The sequence below is a fragment of the Nestor notabilis genome, unplaced genomic scaffold (assembly GCF_000696875.1).
Source record: "Nestor notabilis isolate BGI_N333 unplaced genomic scaffold, ASM69687v1 Scaffold29844, whole genome shotgun sequence".
NCBI classification, from domain to species: Eukaryota; Metazoa; Chordata; class Aves; order Psittaciformes; family Psittacidae; genus Nestor; species Nestor notabilis.
The window spans coordinates 781-26720 of record NW_009925619.1 but is presented as its reverse complement, the minus strand read 5'-3'; the positions used below and the strand labels follow the sequence as shown (position 1 = coordinate 26720).

The window sequence follows — 25940 nt, the reverse complement described above, 5'->3', positions numbered from 1 at the left end:
TTACCTTATTCGACTTCTGGTTGTAGGGGTGACTGATGCTGTAGGAGAAGATGAGAGTGACAGTTGTGGTGAGGTGGTACCCATTGCCATAAGAGATGCTGGAGATGCTCCATCAGATGCACTGATATCCCGCTTGATTTCTTCACTACTTCTTCGAGAGACTAAGTGGGAAAATGCCCATAGATTTATCATTTGCAAATGTTAAAACTTCCAAACTTATTCTCGCTCTCTGACAAGCGTTAGTTCAGAGACGATGCATAGAAACCTATATCCAGTACTAGGCTTCAACATTTTTCTTGATCCTTTCCACTTTAGAAATATCAAGAATTTAGATGGCACTACCCACATTTATGAACAGGCTTGTATCTTGAAGTAAAGACAATCTGATGAATGTATCTTAATGGAATATTGCTAATCCCATTTGAAGGCTTTCATGATAAGGAGGAATTTTAACACCAAACTATTTAATTTTCTCTAGTCCATGTATTTATGTTACTAAACTTCAACTAGTTAAAAAAAACCAAAAACAGTTTAGAGAGGACAGCTGCGCTATTTCCATTTCATTTTAATCAGGAACTAGCATGTATGTGGTGCTCTGGACATTAATTAAACATCATCCATGAGCTTATCAAAGATTGACCTCAGGCTATTCAGCAACATTCTACGGAGCTTGCTTCATTTCAAAGAACAAACAAGATTTCTTTTATATGAAAGCACAAGCATTACACTTTGCAACAGATTGTGGAACGGTTGTGTTTTTTCTACATGGTAGAGTTTCTAGTTAGAAGTATGAGGTTTGCCTTTTATACCTAAATAGTCACCATTGTTTATATTTGGCCAAATCAAAGATAAAATTCTCCATATATATACATATATATATATATCTCAGAGATTTGTTTTCTAATGACTTCAGGAAGTATACTCATTTATAAATACGACACACAAGAAGATGGAGAAAAAACACTTCTGGGTGGATATATTTTTTTAGGACAAATCAAAATTATTTTAAACACATCTTCTTCTTGAAACCATTTACACAAATATAGGTATTTTTAAAAAGTATTTCTCTCCAATTACTTCTGCCTAATTCTTAGAAAGTGTCATTTTCACAGTTTCACACTATTTGTGCTATGAATCTTAAAGATCTGTTTTTAGAAGCCCCTGCTGATACCGAGATGTCAGTCTGATAGTAAATTAACACCGTATGTAAACTTCTAATTAGCGAGCCTATATTTTTAAAATCCAAACTTAACATCAAATGTGCAGCAACCACTCTGAGTAATACTGAAGGATATTGGTGGATGATGCCAGTCACAAAATGTACTATTTCAAAATGATTCACTGCAATGGGTACAATTTTTGCTAGGTAATATGCAAACATTTATATGCATTACATAATGCAGAATGACATATCTGTTGCCTAGAAAGAACAATCCTCCTATTTTAAGCCATTGACAATAATTCTTTCCACAAACAAAAATAGAATGGCCTAACTGGAGAAGAATAATATACCTCTCTGCCTCACTCAATCAAATAATAATCCTACATCCATGAAAAGCAACAGCCAGAACAGTTTCTTTTGTCACATATACTTTGTACACCAGAACTGCCTGTAATACAAGGAGAGATGACACGGAAGTCAACTGTTACATGCATGATTCGTACATGTATGTATACATCCGGTATGTCACTGGACATCTGTATATGCAACAGTAAGTACGCCAGACGAGCAACTAAAATTCTCTTCAGTTCCACCTGATGCAATAAAACAACATATTATTTTACCAGTGGACTTTAGTTTCTTTCCTCAAATACTTCAATCGAAAACCTGAACGCTGAAAAATAAGCTATTCCATACACTCAAATAGAGTTTTCTTGACAAGAGCTTGACAGTCTGAAGACCAAAGTTCTCTCTTGACAAAGTAAAGTAGATCTGCAAGTACATTTTGAAATAAGAGTTCCTAATTTTACTACTCATCTAATAAACGTGATGTTACCAGAAATAGATTTGGCACTTTCCATAGCAGGTACTCTTGGCAAAGATGCTGGCCTGCTGGTAGAGGATGTTCTCAGCAAATGTTCTGGACAAAGAAGAAGAAGAGAACAGCATTAACAAAGACTCCAGTTAAATTTAAGACATTCAGGTATGAATCATTAATACTGTCTACCACTACCCGAGTTTGGCTGTTTTACTGAGAGCAACTGATTTTATCTGTATGAAAGAGAAGGCCTAAATTTGCTAATTACCAATGAAGCTCACTATGAATACATCCCTTCTTAATCCTTTTTCCCTAAGGCCTCTTAATAATCCACTTGCTCTGGTCTATGAAAAATTAACTGCTAAACCAGAAAGATGAGCAAGGAATCCCAATTTAGTGCAATGCCAGAAATATTCAATATGCCAATGTGGACTGTCCCCCATGTGGTTCTTTTCCCTTTGTTTTGTTGGGTGTTGGGTTGGGGGGTTGGAGTTTTTATTTTTTAAATAAAATCATGTCCTTTTTTTTTTATATTATTTTCCTCCAAGCATTGGAGTCTAAAAGGTGCCTTTACATATTGTAGGAAAAGATGAGTTCTGCCTACTGTTAATAAGTAAAACCAAACTATAACAAAATTCATTGTCTGTAGCATTAAATCAAGATATTTCCTATTATTGAAGAAATATTCCTTCAAATAAAACCTTTAGATTGTAAACAAAACGTTTACATTACTCCTGTGTAGAAACACTTGGAAGGCAGTAATCTAAATACAAAAAACTCCCATAAAAATGAAGAATGAGGATTAAAAAATAGTGAAACCCTGTTCATTAGTAGAAAATGTGACATAAAAAGCTACAAGTACCTTGATACAAAGACACTTTAAAAATATATACTGTTGTAAACAGAAATTCTGTCTGCCACACTGTACTGGAATGCAGTCCTGCTCCTGCATTAACTGACTGTAATGGAAACACAGCAACTATGTAAAGCATGACACTTGTTTTGTGTTTAAGCTGATGCCTACCCATGAACTTTGTAACAATTAAAGAACCCTAAACTATCTTCTTGGAAAGGCATTTCAATATTCCTAAAAATATCAAAGTTTCTAAAATTAAAACTCCAGCTGCATTGTACAAATAACCTCAATATGCATTTAACAAAAGCAAGAAGGAAACCTGGCACATACAGACTATTACGAAGTGCTAAAAAAAAAAAAACCAACAACAAAAAAACAAAACACCCAACCCTTTAGAAAGCATCAGACCCCAGGAATACCAAACTGAGAGGAAATACTCAGTCTGGAGTCATATGGGGATTATCTTGAGAAACATCTACCCCCCAAAAAAAACCCACCCCTAAAGCAGGCATAAATCAGAGAGCTGCACCCAACACATGATAGCCATTCATTCTCACAGGAAGAGCACATTGTGAACAGTGTTATGAGAGACAAAACAAAGTTTGCAGAACAGGGAAATATCGGGAAACAGATAAATCAACACTCAATTCCATTCAATTTTTCATCTGGCTCCTGAAGATTCAATACTTAATAAGTTTAAACATTGTTATTCGCATGCAATGTCAACCATCATCCTTGTTTCATTCTTGGGGAAAAGAAAACCCAACCACAAAACCCACAACCACACAATACATAATGTAACCCCAAAGTGTGTATTTTTAATAACTGGAAGACAGCCTCAAGTCATGTCCCTGAAATCATCTTATTTTGATTTTGCAAGTGATCTGTTTATGCACACATTAAAAACTGTCAGAATGATGCTGAGTTATCAGCATGCAATCATGGCTTTGTTGAAAATTCATAAAAGCATCTTTATGATATGCCACCATGTGTGATGAAACACAAGTAATAACTTGAACGTGAGATATTCTACAAAAGTATTTTTATAATAAAAAGCATATAATATGATAATGCTTTAGGTACCAAACAACATAAAATAAATATTAATAGCATTGCTAAAATCAAAGTTGGAATGAACTTGGATCAATACCTTGAACAGGGATTTCAGCATAGCTTGGTCTTTTGTCTGTCAGCGTAGCAAGGGGTTTTGAAGCCGAGATTGGTCCACTTATAGAATGCCTCTGAAATGGAAATATACTTGCGTCAAACGTAATTCAAAGGTAAAAAAGCAAATATGAAATTGCAGAATCAGTTTCAGAAATCAGATATATCATTACTGATTGAAAAGAACTAGAATAATAAAGGAAGCTTTAAAAATAACTTAGTAAATAAGGATGTGTCCTCTTTACCTGTTGCTTTTGACAGAATATACATACGCCCACTATGCATCGATACTGTAATATTTACTTCTTTAAACTGAAACCTGTTCCTCAAACCAATGTTGCAAATTAAGGTTGTAAATTGTCTTGCAGTTTTTGTGTTAATTTTCACCTTCATTTATTTTTGTTTGTGCAAACCTGTTCTAGTTAAACCTGGTATGTTTAAACTAATACAACCTCCTATACGTAGCCAAGATTTTAGTGTTTGATTTGTGTTACTAACTTATGCCTTTACTTTGTGCCTTTTCCTGGAAAATTAGGATAATGGTGTGTTGGGTGTACACCAAAGTCTCCTTGGCTAAAAAAAAAATAAAAATAAAAAATAACCCTAGTGAAAAACTATTTTTAAAGTTATTTTTACTATTTATTATTATTTTACTGATTAGAACATAAACAGCTTTTGCTACCACCTATTTGACATGCTCTGTGAAAAACTGGAGAGAGACATTTTGTGAAGCTTTTGTCAAATATGTAAGAAAATGCAAATATAATTATTTTTTCTTGCCCAGGTCACTTTAATTTCTGTTCTGCTCTAAACAGCCTACAAAATGAATTTTGTCTGCTCAAGTTTAATGTAAAATACTTAGCAATGCATGGCTTCCGGCAGCTTAAAAGTGCAAGGACCTGATCACACATCAGGTCCAGTAATGTGTTTATCCTGAAAACTCTTTCTGCTTTCCATCTGCTCCAGGGTTAAATGAGAAGTTTAAATGAGCCTTATCTTCATTAGATAATAAAGGTCAGATGTTTCTCACACCAAATCATGTAGGCAAGACAGACAAATCCAGAACTTGACTAAAAAATCTTAGCAGTATATACTTCGCAGCAGTAGCACAAGCAGGATTACAGGACTACTTACTCATAATACCGAGTCAAACTAGAGTTATGCTTTTGTGCTAGAAATCAAATGAGGAAAACAACTGCCAACATATAGCATGAAGAATTTCCTCACTTCATATATCAATAAATGTGCAGGTTAAAGTGACTGGGTGGTGAGCCATGCACAGAAGTGTCTACAACAGCTTCCCATAAGAGCTGGTAATTCAAACTTGCATTACCTTTGAAGTTCACTTCACCCACTTGGAATTTTGAATAAAGGACAAGGACTGTACCAACGTGAGAGCCATTTTGTTCCACCCCTCTAAGTAAACAGCAGGTAGATAATGAGATTAAAAGAAAAAGATTTCATTTTGGTTAGCTTTCGGATTGTCATTACAAAGACAGGGCAGTACAGAACTTTAGCCAGGACCCAAACGTGTATACAACAGAGCAGGCACAGTGCTAGCTAACCATATACCTTTATCACTCAGATCACTTCCCAGATATCACTTGAAACCAAACATCCTTTACAGATTGCCAGAAAGAGGTTGTACTGCTCAACTGATAACTTGCTGTGTACAGGTCTTGTCTTGTCTCCCTGTTATAAAACAAACTGTTTACCTTTTCCTCCTGTTGACACAGCATACAGGGCTTACTTTCTCTGTTGCTAGTTCCTTATTACTTATCTTACAACTATCAGTAGTAACGTTGTGACTAATACACCGCAAATTAGAGGAACCAACTAATATTTATCTAGTTCCACTGGGCACCATCTATCTGGTAGTAGAGCACAAGTCTCTTGGAGAATAATTTTCCCTGAAACATCATACAAATGTTAAAAACCCTTCTGCTTGACTGCGCTTTTAGTGAATTTGCAGATCAGCCATTCCTCACTTCGCCTACAAAACAAACCACACCTGAGGTGCATTTGAACAAGTATGGATCCTACCAATCCCTTTATAAATACCTTTTTTCCTTCAACTAGAAATATGTTCTAAAACTCAATTAACTGCTAAATACCATTTCAATTTTACACTAGTATTCGAACTCCTCCGCACTAAATAAAAGGATCAAAAGTTTGGAGGAATCACACACTTTTGAGGCTATTCATGGAAGCTACACATCATATAGAAATTACTAAAGATGCCCTGCAATCTGTAATCCTGTGTTCATCCTACATTGAAGTCTAGCAGAAAAAAATTCTAGAAAATTTATGAACCAGTTTTGATGTGAAAACTTTTCTTCACACATCACAGTTAAATAAAATGTTTCCACATAGCAGTCTTTGTATAATGCAATTACAGTAAGAGATAAAGATGCTATGATCACCAATAATGACTTTCTCACAGACATTCCTAGTTTGAAGATAAAAGTTTCTGCTAGCTACTTATGACTTTCTAGATTATTTTTTTGTGTGTAAGATGAGTAACAACTCTAGAAAAGGAACCAGCACACCAGTGAGACAAAGGAGAACAAACACTTGACACTTCAAACTTGAAACAGAACTATGGCGGGATGAACAAGGCTCTTACAGGCTATGGAAGGAAACATGACCTTCAACACCTGTCCTATTCCCAATCACTTTGTGCTTCAGCATGTACTTCAGTAAGTACTTCATGCCAATGCACTCACACATGGCAGTTGCAGAACAAACATGGTTTTTTACATATTAAATAGTGAAGATGTGGAAATCTTTGACACCAAATTACTTGGAGTCTGAAAGTTTATACGCTCAAAGCAAAGCCGAGCATTCAGTGGTGATGAGTAAATCTGAAATGACGCCTACTTCAGAGGGTCCTCCAGCTACAAAACAGGGAAAAAAAAAGTACTTGGGGAAAACAACAGATATGCTTCCTTGTCCTTACATTCCTCCCTAGGCATCTGCTTTGGTCACTCTCAGTGCCATACCAGACCAGCTAAGCTTTGGGCTAACCTAGCAGGGTTGTTTTTATAGTCTGAAGAGCATTCTCTTCATATCTGTCTTCCTAAACTGTTTTGCAGCATTGCTAAGTGCTGTGGTAAATAACAGCTATGTTCCACTGTGGGCTTGGACCTGAAGCCAGAAAGGGTTTTGTTTGTTGGTTGGTTTTGAGCTGCAAAAATGTCTCCTAGAATGTATCTCCTTAAACAAACACATATTACTGTAAAGAAAAACAAACAAAGCAACCAAAAAATCTCCAAGACTGAGGAAATTCATGACACAGTCCAAGACAAAAAATGAAGTGATACGCAAAATTCAGAGAGGACACATGTTGATGTATCTATTCTTGGAGAATCTTTTCTGCAACCAATCCATCCTACCATAGTATCACAATCATGCAGGTACCCATGTAAATATTCCCCCTGTGACAGCACTGAAAAGCAACTGAGATTAATGTTGATAAGCACTGAACACCCATACAGAGATCAACCCTTCTACCTTTACTCAAGATCTTAAATCATGGATGACTTCTATAAGGCGGGAGCTGATAGTGAATTCACACCGTGATGACTTAGTAAAGTCTTGCTTTTCAATTGCAAAACAGCAAAAAACAACAGATGAAAAATTACATAGAACACAAAACCCCCAAGGTAGTAATATGAAAACAAAGAAAAAGAAAAGATAATGAAATTGGTATTGAACTGAAACCCCTTCTCTGTTGACCAGGAAATATTCTTGAAATCAATTTATGTAATTGAGGTCACAAAACCTATTTGGCTTCCGGATAATTACAAATACTTTCAAGAAAACCACCTATCTGCAAAAAGGCAATAGAAGCTGTTTTCATCTACAGGCCCTCCCCTTTGCTTTTCAAGCAATGTTTGCCACTAATGAGTATCCAGCTGTTAATGACTTGGTTCTATACCAGAAGTTCAATTCAATATTCAAGTAATTCTGGCAGATCAAGAACATCAAACAAAGAGCTGTAAACCTGAGCAGGTTTGCAGTATTCTAAAAGATTATTTTGATTCACGGTTAATTGACAGGTAAATAAAGTGAAATAAGCCTTAGGCTTCATCAAAAAGTCTTTTGTCTGCCAAAGCTCTGGCCTAGCCTTTTAGAACATGAGATTAAGTCTGCCTCTTCCTACAAGAGCACAGAAATAAATAGAAATATAAAGACAGATCAGTAGGAACAAAGCATCTGCCAAAGAACTTGTCACATTTAACTACTTCAGAAAACTGCTGTCAAGAGTGACTGAGCCACAGCAGTAGCAGAAGCTTGCACAAAAACATTTAATTCTTTCTCTTTGCTTTGAGGCTATCTGTTTCATGAAATTCACTCTCAAATTAATAAAAGCTGCACTAGTCTGAGCACAGAAGAACAGTCAGTCTGTTCCAGGTATACTAAACGCTAACATGGATATAGATTCCTCAGTTCACACAGAGAGGATTTATTACCAAAACATTACGCTGACCTACAGTAAAAATCAAGTTTTGGTACTTCTGGTTAGCAATATCTTGAAAGCAACTGGAGAATAACAGATATTAAAGGAATAAAATATACAGTAGGTTCTTTAATTTTTTTCTTTGTGAATCTGGTCCCATTTGCTTTGTCCTGAAACTTGTTGGCTTTTGCCAAATCTCACTTCATGCAGCTAGTGAGATAATAAAACCAGCAACGATCTATAAAGCTAAGCATGAGAGTGCTGATGATGCGCTCTTGGTGTACCTAAGCTCCTTTAGCAGCTGAACAAATGGACAAAGCTATAGAGGGGACACGAGAAAATACACAGTACAATCCCCAACTGGCCAAACAGTCAGTATAAAATGAACAAAGACAATTAATTCACAGCTATTTCATTCCTCTCTGGTCAGGTCTGATATTGAAAGCACATGCAACATGGGATACGTTTATACCGACAATTGGTGACAGATTCTGTGCAGATCTCAGTCCATTGCCTGAAGGTGAAGGTGGATTACTGCTGTTTCCGTGCCAGGTGCAGGACTAAGAATTGACAAATAGCAACTTTAAAACTAAGGAATGCAGATAAAGTTTTCCTCCCATGCTTCTCAGTAGCACAGGATAGTGATGGTTGGGAATATTTAACAAGAACTTCCAAATTATGCCAAAAATATTTATTTACAACACTGTTCGCAGTGAAACACTCCTGTTAGACTGCACATTTTAGTAATTACTTCCTCGAGGCAACATTTTATCATTATTTCCCCAATATTTGTATACTACCACCTGCAGTTTCACATGCTCTTCTTTACAAAGAAGGATTAAGTGCAGTCATGAAACACATACCTGCATAGGGGATACAGCAGCAGCTGGGGGAGTTTTCATGGGACTTGGGCTCAGGGGAGTGCGAGGAATTGTGGCAGCAGCAGGGCTTGGAACTAGTATGAACACAGAAAGGAAGCCACCATGAGCACTGCACTATTTTGCAGTAAAACAGGAGACTGGCTGTTATGGCGAACTCTCACATTGTACTTTACATTACTAGTTATACCAGATGACATCTCTCAGAATTTCAATTAGTAACTGACTTCAAAATCATTTAAATGTATGCCTACACATTTATTCCTCTGTAATTACATTCATTTTCTGTCTTGAATATATCACCCACAGTTAAAGCATAAGTTTACTGGGGGTGGACAAGGCTAAGGTGCAGGATATTATTACCCTGGCAGATGTAAATGATGGCATTACTAGTTCTCTGATCTCCAGATAAAGAAATGGTATCAGGCTCCTGGGTCTGCCAGTAAGACAAGAACGATAACCTGTATCACCTGCTTCTCTTTTCTACTTTCCAATTAAAGGTCACAGGTACTAGATATTATATCCCTGAAATTTTTGGATTAAACAAATAAGTTTAGAAATGTACAAAACCAGATAAATACTGAATTGGTCAATCAGACATCTGATTATTTAACAGCATGTTTATAGACACGAATGCTGACGAAAAAGGCAGACACTAGCTTGAAATAAAAGATTCAAAAGAAGGGAAAAGGGATTTATCATTTTATCCTCTGACTCTGGCAGAAAAGCACCTTTATCCAATAGCAGATTGAAAAAAAAACCCTTCTAAATTAACACTAGCAAAGTAAAAAACTGTAAATACCTATGAAGAAAGAGAATAAGTGCAGAAATAGAAACATTCACAGAATCTCCAAATAACATGGAGATGCTTCTATACCTTAACCAAATTTCAGGTTATAAGCAATTAAAAGTAGATTTGCCATGCACAGTACAGTGCTGTAAATCTCTCTGGTAATACAGCCTACTTCAGGCCAAGCCTTTTTACATGAGAGACTCACAGTGACATCACGGTAAGGGAAATTCAAACCCCAAAGACCTGACAAGGGAAATACTTTAATACATACAGGGCCTTACATGCAAACAAAGCTAAACCCCAAGCATTTCTCCTTTCAAGGTAATTACTTGGATTCTTTATTCTGTTCATCTACAGAGAAGGACAACAGCACCTGTTTCCACAATCAGAATTATAGTAAATACTCTGTCTCAACAGTAAGATCCCTTTCATTTTAGAAAATATTCCCTCTATCTTTTAATAGGTGATAGTAGCTGGACCTTATTTTTAACTTTCATCAGTACTTTGATTATAAGAATATAAGTCATTAAAGGAAACAAACTCAGCTCTAGCTATTACATGGCTTTCAGAATGCTTAATTTGGCACATTAAGTTCACATTTTATAGTCAGGCTGAAATCAGCTGTGCTTCCAGCTATAATTATGTGCATAATATGTGTTTATGTATTTCTAATATACAGGAGCACTGAATCAAACCATCTAGCATATGAGTCATTGGCAATGCAACAATGAAAATAAAGACAAGAAAAGGATGCCTGCACATAACCGCAGCAAGCAATCTGTTGTGCAGTCTAGTTTAGGTTGGTTTGTTTCAGCCATCACTTACAGGTCATGACAGTACAGTTACATAATTTACCTTTGAATTACCTAAGCCATTAGAAGTGCCCATGCCAACACATGCAGAAATCATACCCTGCTACAGCTACGACACTGGTTGAAAATAATTACCTTGGGAGGCACTGTCAAATGATTTGATGAGTGTTTTTACTGTAGGAGTTGGCTCTGAGGAGGTGGATGATCTGCGACTCAGGCCCATTCCTTGTCTCAGAGCTGCCAAGTCTCTCTCGACAGCATTCATGTAATTGTACACTCGACCACGTTCCTCTTCCTGCCTGAAATCAAGATGCACACATTTAAGGTGTTTAAATAAGATTTTTAATATGCAAAGGCTTAAAAAATCAACACAAATTTGAAGCCAAATTAAAATCTGTGGTCCAAATTGGCCATTATATTAAACTAGTTTTCTTTTCACTGTAATTTAGAAATATTATCAACCTAAATTATCACTGTAATTTCTTACTATTTGTTAGCAAGGGAACTTCAGCACCAGGTGAAAAGTCTATCAAATCAATACTTTATTTGAGGCTTAATTCCTGCTCCTACCTCTCTCACATGCACATGTAAACCTGGATGAAAAAAAATCAAGCCTTAAGAATTTCACTATTTCTCATGAAAATAACAATCTCAGAGGGCGAAGGTTTTCTTTTCCACCTGCATAAACAGAAAACAATTTACTAAGGAGGTAATTTAAAGATGTATGCCATCTATGGCATACATCTTTAGGCAGCATTTGAATCAGTTTAACAAAACAACAACTTTGATTTTTAGTTCATTATTTATTACTACATTTTAGTACATTGATTTTTAGTGAATTTTAAACATTGACTGATTTTTTTGCTTCAGACTTTCCTAACACCTTCCCTCCAATAAAATACCAATATCAATTCCAAGAAATCTGATTCAGGTGCCTCTTTTCAGCAGTGAATCAGTAAGTCAAAGAATGCTTGTGGATAATATGGAATCAGCAGCCAGTTCTACCTTCAAAAGTGCAACTGTAACCTCAGAGGTTCACTTGAAAGCAGTAACTGAACAATTACAATTCTGGCTGAGATGTATTAGTAAGAATTGTTCATATGTCTTAATTTGGTGATCTGACTTCAGGTAAGATGCCTTACGCCTGCCTACCAGTCATCCACCCAGATAAATTTCACACATTTTCAGTGTAACCAGTCTACTTTTCCTACCATTTTTCCCAATTTACATTATTTCATATCCTACTGGATGCTGGGTTGACTGTAATGTATGCTATAAAATGCCCATCCACATTGAAAAAATTGTTTAATATATACACATCACAAACATCATTACTGTAATTGTAAACTATACATAGATAAATTCAATCCCTAAAGACAATGTAGTGCTGTCCAGGATGTTCCTATTCTATGGATTTGAGGACTTTAATACTTCTGAAGGATGTATAACTCAGTTTCTAAATAACTGTAGCATCTAATTCAAGTCACAGTATATTACAGTTTGAATTATTTTACTAAAAATGTCTTTATGCTAAAGCACCTCTATTCCCAGAAACAATTACTAGTGGAAAGAAAACAGTGCAAGATATATGCAGACTTAGATGAAGATTTCTTCTCAGGTAAAAATCTAGTTGTATTTTAGCCATACCAAAAGCCTTGGCTGCTAATAAGAAATACTAATGATGGTACAGAAAGGCCATCACTCCTTGTTTTTCCACACTGAGGAAAATGCTCAGCTGTTAAATGGGAACAATCCTCCACTTAACCTGGTTTCGCAAACTGAGTATTTTTGGATGGATGAAATATACAGCATAAAGAAACAAACACTGTTCTTAAAGTTATCTTGACCCCTGAAAGCCTGCACTGTGGAAATACAGATACTCACAGTGAAGGGATTTATGAACTTCCGCAGTCTCAATAGTAGATAAGATACTGGATTTTCAAAACTGTACCCCCCCCTACAAAAGAGGCAACATCCCTATTGTCTTTGCATACTTGCGTGACTTGATTTCTTCCAGCTCTTTAGTGAGCTTCTCATTTTTCTCCTGAGCTTCATGTAATCTACGCTTCAGGTCTCCTATCTCTTCCTGGGCCTCAGACTTGATATCATTTGCTATAACCACTGCAGTCTGTAGATCAGCCTGGAACTGACGCCATTCTGCTGACTCCTCCTATAAATAAATAAAACACTAAATTGAAAGCAGGAGCAAGAATTTTAAATCTAAAAAGAAGTTACCTTTATTATTCATAGTTTCCCTGTGCTGTTAGAGGAGTGACAAAGGCACTCATCCCTGGCATTAGATACAACCTAACTTACAAGTTAAAATGAAGAAGTTTTGCTGGAAATAACTAGACTTCCAAGGTCATTAATTTCTTTTCTAGAAACAAAGAAAATGTTCAAAGTGGGGGGTGGTGTGGAAATTACAAATTTAAACTATGCATCAGAAGGCACAGCAACATTTTTTCCTAAGCCCAACGCCATATCTTTGTGACACTGAGAATGTTTCGGAATTCTTTAGTGTCTGTAGATTACTAAATATTTTTCTATATGATGCCCATCTCTCAGAAATAATTTGTTTTAATGGTATTACATCTAATAATATTATCTTTTCACAATCGCACATGCAGGTCTTATGACCTTCCAAGTTCACAGTTTATTGAGCTTTTAGGTTTTAACCTACCCGGAGTCTCCTGTGGAGATTCTTTATCTCTCTTTCCATGTCATGCTTTTGGTCTTGAAGTTTTTTCACTGTATCTGGAAAGAAAGTAAAATTCTCTGTAAGATCTTAATCAGGGATCTACTTACTTTAAAAAGAGTAACTGAAAAAAATGCACAAAACCTTGCAAATGCTTTTTAAAACTTGATTAGAAAATATATTTTTTGTAATGAAAGCCTTCTGGAGAAAAATATTACGAGAAGAAGTAATTTGACAAAAAGTGTCAATAGGTACATACTTCTCTATGACTGGTGAGGGGAATAGCATAAGCAAATTCAATTCTTACACAAATCCCAGTCTCTTTTCTATCCTTCACAATATTAAAATGACAAAGCAATAACAAAGAGCAAATAAACAAGGTAGGTAATTTAACATGGAAGGACCATTAAAACATGGATGTCTGGGGGTTTGCTCTTCAAACATAAGCTACAGCTACATGAAGCCTTTTGATTCACAATATACTCCCTTGTCACAAAGTAGCTGACATAACAATCAGAGCCATGCCCTCAACGGGGATAAAATTCCACTCCTGTCCTCAAGAATCCTACATTCTTGTCTCTCAAGCTACTATTTGAAGTCAAAGCAAGCTATATTTGCAGCAAAGGGACAAACTGTCAAGAAGATTATGTTATGAAAGAAATGGTCCCCATAATCTGTCAGCAGCCATACAAAAGGATATGCAGATTGATGGCCACCAGCTCCGCACGTGGCATCTGACAGACTGGCTACTGCAATTATTCATTTGCTCCTTTATTCAGTGTGATTGATTACTCCTTTCTTATAACTAAGCAACTAATGAAGAAGAGCACAGCATAGGTTTCTAATTAGCATGGCCCTTCACCGATCCTTGGATTGGGGGATGCTTTATTTCTATACAGCATAATGTAGCTATTTTCAAATTGTAAAAATGATGGATCAGCTGATTGAATACCTTTTTTTTTGTTCAGGTTCATTGTTCCAAGACCTGCTAGAAACAAATATTTTTCCTGTATTTTAGCAATGCTCTTTTCACAAAAAGATGAAAGGTGCCAAATACATTTAAACTGCTCAAAATACAAAACCTTGGCAAAACTGCATAAGAAATGTTTGAATAGTAAGAAGATGGGTATATATGTTCATACAGACAGACTGATAAAGTAAAGTCTTGTGGCTCTCATTTTCAACATGAAAATCTTTCCAGGGCTTTGATTTGAGGCTATGGCAGGCCAAATAGAAAATAGTAAGTATTTTAAAAATGTTTAAATCAGATGTTATGTTGAAACTAGATGATCTTTAAGGTCCCTTCCAACCCTAACCATTCTACAATTCTAGGATATAAGCTAATTTATGCTGCTGCATACATTCAGGAGCCTTAACTCATGAATGCTCATAAGAACATTTCAATTTTTCAACCATAGAAACCTTTTTGGTATCTTCACCAGGAGAAATTCTTAAGTTTTGCCTCTACAGTCCCAAGGACATAGGCTGTTAATGCCACAGCTAACTTTTTTTTTTTACAAGAATTATATAAACCACAGTTTTCCTGGAAACATGAAAATCTTTTAGGCTTGGAAAAGTTGAAACACTAAAATTAGATACTTCAGTATTTATCATCTCACTATAAGACTGCACATTCTAAGATGCATCCAACTGATCTTTAAGCTTTGAAGATAAGCCTAACGACAGGCCACTCCAATGTCATGTTACCCTGGTATTTAAGCAAAGCGCTCCAATTTTTAGCTTGTCTCTACACACAACTTGTTTGAGTTAAAATCCGCACTGAGATGCCAGCTTTAGGTCCAAGTTATAAAAGTCACTCCATCTCCCCACCCTTTTTTCCTTTAAGCACATGGTGAAAAATCCACTGCAAATTAGGTAACTTTAAACAGTGACACCAAGTCAACATGCCCTAAAGAGCTTCCAGTAGCATTCTGAAACAAAATGACCATATTCTCTTTTAAAGTTCAAAGAAAACGTGTTTTTAAAAAATAAAATCTCTTCTACTACTAAAAGCAAGCTACAGTTTGTCTAAAAATAACCACAAACCAGAAACTATAAATGCATCCAGAATTAAAGCTTGTGTAATGCCATTGTTTTGAGCTCCTGTGAGATATGAAACGCACCATTAAGTTTTAGTATATTTATGCTTTGAAGTAAAACACAATGGTCTGAATATTCTGCAGTTACTATAAACAATACAGAGCACTTCACAGCAGTTGTTGGAAACAATCTTATCCCTCAATTCATCCAAGAGATTTAAAAACAAAACAAAAAAAACCCCTACCAAATTGTAACTGCATTTAAAACAGTGAGAAATTAACACTAAGGTAAGTGATTTCATCTCTGACAGTCTGAACTCCATTCTTCACAGAGTCACCAATTACAGCCTGAAAATTCAAGTAGTTAAACTAGGTACACAAGCAGCAACTCCCCATACAGCTGCCTTGCAGTATCCTTCCTTTCTGCATCCTCACAACCACCACGATTCTTCTCTAGCACATACTAAACTGTTCCACCTGTATGTGCTGTAATATGTAAGACAGGTACTTTTCTTCTGCCATTATCTGGTCTCCATTTAAAGAGTATAGACAAGAAAGACGATTGAGACAAAAGGAAAAGTAACTATTGTTTAGGGTATGTGAAGAGCAAGGCTGTTCTGATGAATGAACAGGCTAATAAAAACTGGCAGATCAGCAGCTGCTTGTGTTTTACTTCAGGATCCAATTATGTACACGTTTTACCAAATGATATCGATTTAAATCACAGTTTAACAAGGCCTTGCATTTTAAAATGTAGAAAAATAAATTATGGGAAAAACATACTGCAAATGATAAAGAAAAACATTGCAACTAGGGATGGAGGCGGGAGGAAAAATCTAAGATGTCATCTGAATTTTGTAATGCTGCCAGAGAGAAAGTATCACTGTATTCTGTATCTGGAACTCTTACTAATTATAATCAGTCGTTAGAATTTATCACTACAAAATAAAAATAAGTATCAAAGATCAATTGATTAATTAAAAAGTCTCAGGGGGGATGGGGTAAAGAAGGAGAAAAAACAGAAAAAAAGACTTAAAATATTCCTATAATTCCTGATAAGCAACACCAATGCAAGTAAACCTGACCTGGGCAAATCTACAATGGGCATTCCCACAGTTTTTGCACTAGTTCCATTGGTTTGATTTATACTAGGATAGCATTTCAATTTTTGTTAGCATAGAAGTGGCTATGTCAGTATAATCTTATCTACAGAGTAGCATCAGCATCACAGTTCACTTAAGAATCACAGCTTCCTTATACAAGGAAGAGGCAATGGTCAGAAATATGCCAAAGCCAATGCTATTTGCACATCAGTCTCGCTCTTGAGCTCATCACTGTCAGATAATAGGTATATATAGGAAGAAAGCTGAATTTTTAAAGGTGCAACATTAGCAAAACTACCCCCCCCAAAACTAACAATTAGAAAATAAGCATCCAATTGTCTTTTCCAACACTAGGGTAGAAAAGGCCTAAATATGGTAACGTAGAAATTAAGTTTTGCAACTGCTGTCAAGATCCTTTCCAAAATGAGATATAGCAGAATTAAAACCACTGTCAACTCCATGTAAGAACCGTTTCTTCACTCAACAATATATGTATCAACCTTCTTGCTCACCTACCTTTGTCCAAAAAATGTACTGACTTAGTTACAGGCTAAGAGAACTGATGTTTTTAGCACATGTGCCTTGTGCTCAGTGAACAAGCAATGAGTATTTTCAGGCTTCAGAAGAAACATCTGACAACTGATAAGCTAACCTACAAATAGCAACTTTCTGCAAATCAGGAGATAAAGTTCTCTGAAAAAAAAAAAAATCCCCCACAAACTCTTATTAACTGTTTGGAAGAACAATAGGTTTCTTTTTTTATCCAACATGACTAATGTGACAGCTTGGCTACCTGAGCGCGGAGTTTTTCCGCAGAGAGACATGAAACCCAGAGGCATCACGCCACCTAGTGCAACGCTCGCCTCTCCTGCATTTCCAGCCACTGCTCCCTCTCCCAGCCCCTCACCTTCACTCCGGCACCTATGGTTTAATCAGTGCAATTTACATCCTACTGCCTACATCAAAGAGATCCCAGTTTTAACAGGCAAACATATTAACAGCTAAAATGTGATAGTTCAATATTTGGATAACTGTGAAAAAGGTTTCATATGTGTTTGTTGTACTTCTTTTTGGTTTAGAAAGCCCACAATGAAGCATGCCCCAAGTACCAGTGCTGAAGCATTTCATATTCCTACATTACTATTTAGGGCTGATTAATCGATAAAACTGAATGACCTCCTCTATGAAGCATCTTTCTCCTAACTGTAAAGTCTGCCTTTTATTAATTAAGTGATAATTTTCCATTACTTATCACTTGTCATTTAATCAGGTGTCTTGCTATCCCTTTCTTTCACTCAATAACTTTGCCATTCAGCAAATTCTCTTTTTAAGGCATAGGTTAGATTTCCTCATATATTAAAATCTAAAATAAAAGTTCACTAAAGAAAATCTTCATGGTTCTTTACACTACTTGGTTATTTAGGCTGAAAGCCACCATTCTTCTAACTAATGCTTTATAATACCTAAACCTACACTAAATTCTCCACATTTAAACATACAGACATTATACTTTTGGCTGTCACAATACCAGAACTGACCAAAAGTCTGATCAGCATAAAAGAACTTCTACTACTAGCACGTGCTTTTCTGTCACTTTAATACAATTTTTTAGAATTCCGCCTTTTATACATTGTACGTACTAGCACAAGTCACAGATTTTGTGTTCACAAAGAACAGAGATGCTGTTCTTTGCTGTGACTACTTAAAGGCTACCACCAAGAAACTCCTGTATGAGGTTTAAATACGAACCCGTAATAAACAGTGTTTTGAAATGGTCAGAAAAAAAATATTTTTTAAAGTTCACACTATTTTTCGGGTGCCATTCCTCCTTACCACCACTAGATGCCACTCTCTGTCCTGCCTAGAACTAAAATCCTGCTTTTTTTTCCCTAAAGGATCACCCCAGGCCAACAGCTAGTACAGTTACAAACTATGTCAAGAGTGATGAGTAACAAAGACTGTCACAACTTTTGTTGAAAATTCCTACCCACGCAGAGGTTTGTCTGTCTGGATTTTTACCAGTTTCGGTGAAACACCTGCTAGCTGGTTTGTGCACTCAAGGAAGAAGCATCTAAAAACTAGAACTGCCTTGTAACCAGGTATCACAAGGCAGACACCTAAATGTTTACTTGCCTACAGTGCTGTTTCCTGTAAGAATGTATTTCAGCTAATGGACAAAACAATGCAAGTAGAAAAGTCTTCAACCTTTTTAAGTCTTTGCTACAAAACGATTTCTCTTGTAAAGAGAAACAGTGACTGTCTTTCCAGATAAAGAAATGTTGCTTAGGGAAACCAAGCTGACAGCCACATGTCTGAGAACACTGAGTTTCAGCTGAATAAGCAATTTAGCTTGCTTAAAACATTACTTCTTCTTGAGAGCAGACCAATTTAAATCCTTTCTATGAATATTTCCCTTGCTGTTAAAAAGGGATCATCATGCTTTGGTTTTGTTGCTATGTTGCTTAATCTCTGTATGCCATGAAGAGCAGCAGATATGCTGTACGTAGCACTGTGTAAAGACAGTTTGCCAGGGTACAGTTGCCCAAGTTCTTATTTAGATGGAAACTAATTGCAGAATTCCAGCCTGTGGTATGAATGTCTCAGCACATCTTGGAGAACAGAGAAAGATCTAAGGCACAGAGAGCTAGACAATTACACAGTAAACATGAATGTCATTATAAGCCCTAACCATTTCTTATATGGTGGCAAAAGTCAACAGATAAAATTTTATCGTAACTTGCTTAAAGTTTGTCAGACTCATTGTTAGGTTCACAGAGCAGCTTCACAACTTGAGCAAATCTACACAGAAAGAGATATAGAATACATTCATATTGCCAAGTCAGCTCTGACTAAAAACACCTTCAGGTGGAAAAAATGATTAATTACACACATGTTCAAGCTACCTGGGAACTCCTGATATTTGAGCACTCAAAAGAGTTCTTAAAAAAAACACCACCAAAACACTAGATCAATCATCCAATCTCAAAAATGCACAAGGAGAATACTTAAGTCTGTAATTACAATGTTCTTTTACTTTGAAAAACAACTTGAAAACAGCATTATCAGATTTCATATTTACTCTCAGTTTACAGGTTTTAATTCCCACGCCAGCTACTACTTGGACTGGAAAAGCAAAGCCAACTTGATTTTTTTCTCCCTACTGTATAAGGGTTCTGCAAAGCCCCATCTGATTTGACATACAGAAGACAAGTGAAAATATTTTCACAATCACAGCATTCTTAAATTACCTTTTCTCTCATAAGAGAAACTCCTAACACTTACTCTCCAAATCAGATATGATGAGGTTGTCGTGAAGCTTCACAGCACGATGCTGCTCTACTTCATCCTCCAACTCGAAGATAGTTTCTTTCATGTCACTTCTCTCAGTCTCTTTTTCATCTAGTTCTGTCCGAAGCTTTTCTAGAGTCACATTGAGATCCTCAATTTGTTTCTTGGCTTCTTCTTGGAACACTCTGTATTCATCTTCAACCTGAAAAAGAACATGTCTTGTAGTAACTGAATTGGTTGCATTTTAAAACACACTTGTAGTTGCTACCATACTTAAAATATACTTTTTTGCAACCATAAAAAGGTATGGGACAAGAAGTCAAGCGTAAGCTTTAAAAAAATGTATTGTTCTAGTGCAACTATCTCCCTGAGCCAGAGTTAAACTCCTTTATTCCCAAGATGAATATATGACCATTCCCCACCTACTTTAACAGCAGTGTCTGTATTCAAGAGAAGCAACAATACCATAGTACCAAGACTGCAGTTTCATGAGCAGCTGATCCTTTTTCACAGCAGCTGCTGTGGAAAAGGGAAGGGGTGGTGGGGGAAGCTCTTTACCCTTTCTTTCTCTTGCCAAAAAAAGCCTGTTCTCTTCTGTGCATCAATTTTAGTGCTTGCTGGACCTCTGAGAGGATTCATTTCCTTAATCAAGTAGCAGGATTCACTTTTGTGTGTGAGATGTGTTAGTGAGCTGAAGTAGTTCTCAGAGGACTCATGCAAGCTACTGAACTGAAGTACAACAACAAAAAAAACCAAAGCCCTGGGAAAGGAAAAAGTAGACTTCTGGCTTTGAGGAGCAGCCAGGCTATTTTATCCTGCCTCATGAAACTGCAACAGAAGTAACAAGCTGGGATCAGAGGCACAGTAACTTTACCCCAACAACAAAAACAGGTCATCAGAAAAACAAGAGAAATTAGGTCAGGGCTTAGGGTGGGTCAGCACAGGCACCAATTTTAACAGACAAAATGCCCTGCTTTAAATCATCTGTTTCAGTATTTTTTTATTTGAATAGCACTATCCAACTGTAATTATTCAAATTACACTTTTTTTTTCTCCTCCCAAATTAAGGTTGATTCTAACTGGCTGGTGATCATGACCAACATGCTGATTTGCAACTAAAATATAGTTTAGACTACATTTGGTATAAACTGTCTCATCATAAAGATATACCTTTAAATGCATCCTGAAAGTTACTGAATATTTTTTATGATTCTTAGTTTTATAGTAAATTATCTAGTAAATATGTCTTGTAAAAGCACTTACCATAGATCAGTTATATTTGGATCAAAATAGATGTTCCAGAACTAGAAATACACGTTTCAAATCAAAACCCAGTCAACACACAAGCGGCTGCAGGATGGATCATTAGTAAAAATCCCTATGCATATTTGCCATATTTAATAATCATAGTTTAAAAGCTTATCAGAATATTTTAGTTTGTGGGTTTTGTTTGTTTTTTCATTTAAAACTAAAATATGTATTCAGTATATTAAGTTGGGTAAAATTTCTGTCTACCTCAAAATTAGTCATTCCTTAACTGGAGAAAGAAGACATTTTTCTGCTTTCTTTATCATTAGAAAATGACCAACTTGAATAGGCTGAAACTCCAAAATATTCTCTCCATACCTGTGACAGGTCCTACAAGTCATCACCAGCTGGGTGAACACTTCAAGCTTTGTCTCCCAGTACTTCCTCAGGAACACCTTGGCACTAACTCCTTGAAACTCTCGCAGAAGTCATGCAATTTAAGCCCAAAATTCATACAGTATCTTAAATGCTGCTTGAGTTTGGTGGTTGAAATAAGTTGCAGAGATAAATACCAGTATTTTTAAAAAAGCAGCATGACAGTTTCCATGTGGCTGAATGTGCCCATATGATTTTTAAAAAGGCCTCTTGACATTTTCATAACAAAGATTAAGAACCAATCCTACACTGATGCAGTCCTATTAACCTTGTAATTAATTCTTTACTTCAAAAAGAACTACAGTGACCAACAGGAAGTCATACTGTATACTGGATGTTAAAATACAACAGTGTTTTAAACACTACCTTAGCAATGGCATCCTGCAGTCGGTTGGCATCGTTGCGGGTGTGTGCCAGATCTTCTTGCAGACTACTGGCCAAGGTCTCTGCTTTTTCTTTATCCAGCCTGACACTCTCCAGCAAATCTTGTATATCTGATTTGTCTCCAGAGTTGTGTATAGAATACAACTCAGCCACTTTCTGCTTTTCATGCTCTAACTGAGCTTTCAGCCTGTTCATCTCAATCTGGTCACTGGCTACTGTGGCTTTGTACTCCTCTAAGGTAGATGCTATTGCTGTTTTGCTTTTCTGCTCTGACTCAATAATCCGTTCCATGTGGTGATTTCGTTCTTTTAATGCCCCTATCATTTCTTGAGCCTCCTTGTTGTCTTGTTCTGCCATCTTCAAAGTGTTGCTCAAGTGCTGCTGAACACCTAACAGCTGCTCTCGCTCAAACCGAGCATTCTCTGCAAGGTCCATATAACGTTGCTCTAACTCCATGTAGCGACCACTTTTCATATCTTCATCAATTACATATGAAATATGGTGTTCATCTAAAAGGGACCGAAAATACTCGATCTGGCGGCTGAAGTGTTCCAACTTGTCACTTTGCTGGCACAAGGATTCCATGAGGATTACTTTTTCCTCTCCAAGTCTTTCATTCTCACTGTTTAGCTCTTGTGTTATTTGTTGCAAATCTGCAAGTTCTTGAAGTGTGGCTTGGAGCTCTTCAGCTGTACTGTGTTGATTCTCTTCCATTTGATGTATCCGTTCTGTCAGACAAGCTACGGACACTTCACTTGCATTGCCACTACTTCCCTTCCTAGATCTTTCTATACTTGGTACACCTTCTGACTCTGAAGATGATGGAGCATCTAAGGCATCATCACTTGATGTCAGTGGCTGATAAACTTCACTGCACTCACTGTCTAAATTATCCATGGAATTACTATGTTGGTTGTCCATCAAAGTGTTTTCATCCTGACTTAACAAGTCTTCCATTGATCCAGGAGCAGAACCTTCCACTGAAGATGTCAGAGTACCACCACCATCACTGTGATTGCCAGCTATAACCTCTGGACTCAAGGACTGATAGCCAAAGAGTTTTTCAGAGTTATCCAGCCTTTGTTCCAAAGAAAAGCCTAATGCATTTAGTCTGTCTTTTAACATTCGATTCTCATTCTTCAGCTGGTTGAGCTCTTCTCGGATGGCAGTGTTTTGCTCCTGTAACTGTAGCAATGTAGACTCTACATCAGTTGGCTGATGGACAACTATGGCCTCTTTTTCCTCAGATTTTTCATCACCTTCAAGTTGATCTTCATTAAGTCCCAGTTGAGCACGCATATCCCTTAGCTCATTCCTCAGATGCAAGATTTCCACATCTTTAGTTTTTGCCAATGTCAAAAGATCATTCACCTTTGCTTCCAATGCAGCTTTGTCACTGATTTGATTGTCTGATTTGGACTTGCTCATTCGAATATCTGATTCTGGGTTGGTGCGACTGCGGAAGCGTTTTGCCAGTACCGTATCATTGGTTCCCTGGCCAGTCAAAGGCAGCTTTTTGCTCTGGCTTAAACGAGAACGGTCGCGTATCCTTTCTCTAGAAGAGCTTGACTCTTTATTTCCAGAAGAAGTGCTACGCTTAGTTGTGGAACTGGTACCTATATGTTTTTTGAAAGTTAGGAACATTAATTTAAAATACATTATCTGTAATGGAAGACTGTATATTTTGCAACAGCAATACAGCAATTGATCCTTTGAAACACACTGGTTAATACATTTCATAAAATACATTTAAACATTTCTACAACCTTAATCATGAATCAGTGTAGTTATATTTTAATTGATATACACTTCACTAATTGCTATGCTTTACCTGTATATTGGAAATGAGCAAGACCTTAAAGTTTAACATTTGCAAGTTTCTTTTTTTTCTTTTCAACAGCTTCTGATAAATTGTGCACAAACTGCAGCAGTGCTATTTCTACAAGTTCACATGTCTCTCTTTTGAGTAGATTTGAATGCAAGTTCTTAAGTGATAGTTTACATATTATGATTCCCCAAAATGAAAGTTAAGGGGTTTTGTATTTTCATCTCATTTCATAAAGACAAGGATAGATTATTACTACTTTATTTCCAGATGCTTCACAGCTTTGCAAGCATTATTGCATCAAGAACACCAACAGAAGGCAAGACATACTTCCAACCACATTGATAATACAGAAAATTTTCACTTTTCCAAACAGTTTCTGAAAGTTCTCTTACTTTATAAAACAATATAGGATGTCCAAAATGTTGACAACAAGTGATCTCATCTTAAAGATTTAGTGCTTGAGGCATGGATTGTTTTAGACAAATTATATTAGGCAAATTTACGATTCTATACATTAATTGCAATATCTAGTTTTATATAGTAGTTGCATAATCAGTATTGAAAAAAATAAAAGCAACACCCTCCAAAAAGGCAATTATATTATTAAAAAACAGAAAAAGAGAACAGAAGGCATTTGATTTGAGCGTGGCCTTACTGACATTTCATTAGGCAGCCTGGATCCTCAATACATAATAGGAAAACAAAAAGCCACTCAACCATCATCTCTAAGGATCAATATATCCATTTACCTGCAATAGTTTTGGGTTTATTTTCCAGACTGTTCATGGTTGTCCCTGAAGCTGAAGATGCTGTTGATACACAAGTGCTCTTCTTTGCCTTGACACCGTTGGTCATTGTCACTCCACCACCACCTGCCATCCCCGCTAAGAGGTCATCATTGCTCTTAGTCTGAAAGAAAGGGAAGAAGCAGCAGCTTTAAGACAGCTGGCTGAGATGTCTGCATAGCCAACATTTCTTCTGTTAAAGATTTCATCAGTTTAAAAAGTACATTTTGACTAGCCATGTGTCTATGCAAGAATGTTGAAAAGTATAAATGCACTGCACTGTGCAGGGTTATTAAGTCGGAAGTTGAACTTCAACTCCTTACATATGATTGACCATAGAAACTGAGTCTTCTCTCTCCCAGACAAAATGGTTAATGCTTCAATACCAAAGAGAAAAAAAGAAAAACATAGTAAGAATGAAGGTATGTTTGCTTAATTGAAAAAAGAAACAGTTGCATCTCCATTCTATATACTGCCTTTTTTCAAGTGAGAATTTCAGAGCAGTTAGGAAAACTGATCACGATACTGTGGAAAGGATCTGCTGGGATTTATGCCATTTACAAAGAGCAGCTGCAAAACAAAAGGAGTCTGGGAAAAGAACATATTTGTTCTGCGAGCAGTTCTTAGAAACACAGATAATTTGCAGATAGGAACACGTACTTGTGAGGGTAAAATCCTCCAGGACAAGAATGTTTTTATTGAATCATGGAGGAAGTGGTATAGCCTTCTAAAAAGGTTTATAGAAGGCTGCAAGAAAACATTACTCCAAGGCTCTAGTCTGATGTGCAACTAAGCTGGCTTTTCTGCTATGAAAAAGTCACTGTTGTTTCATCCCGCTCTTCTCCACATGCTTACACTCTGAGCTGTGTAAACTGAAGCCTTTTCAAAGGGCTCCTTCCTCCCAGGAGCCAGATCAGTTCCTTGATCTGCTGTGTCACACACCTATGCAAACCAGCAGATGCAATCTTAGTACCAATGGGACAATAAAAATGTTGGAGGACTACAAAATCAAGAAAGCTCACACTACTTGTGTGGGAAGAGCTGAGCACAAACTACTACTGTATCACAATCCTCCACTACTTGGTGGTGGGAGGAACAACCTTGTGATGCAACTGTCACCTGAACCAAGGTATTATAAAATGGCATAGAAAGCAATTTTTTATTTTGCTACTGAATCTACCAATCAGTCAG

General features: G+C 36.6%; 1 protein-coding gene across 1 annotated transcript; it reads right to left on the bottom strand.

Annotated features, from left to right (window-relative positions):
- SPECC1L (sperm antigen with calponin homology and coiled-coil domains 1-like) lies at positions 1–24873 on the bottom strand (the record flags this gene model as incomplete). The annotated part of the gene is made up of 10 exons (XM_010013144.1): positions 1–161; positions 1998–2081; positions 3986–4076; positions 9325–9416; positions 11080–11243; positions 12939–13114; positions 13625–13698; positions 20064–20271; positions 22119–23752; positions 24714–24873. Coding segments are annotated over 10 exons (2844 nt in total), but the record flags the coding sequence as incomplete, so codon positions are not given.
- Between the last annotated feature and the right edge of the window lie 1067 nt (positions 24874–25940).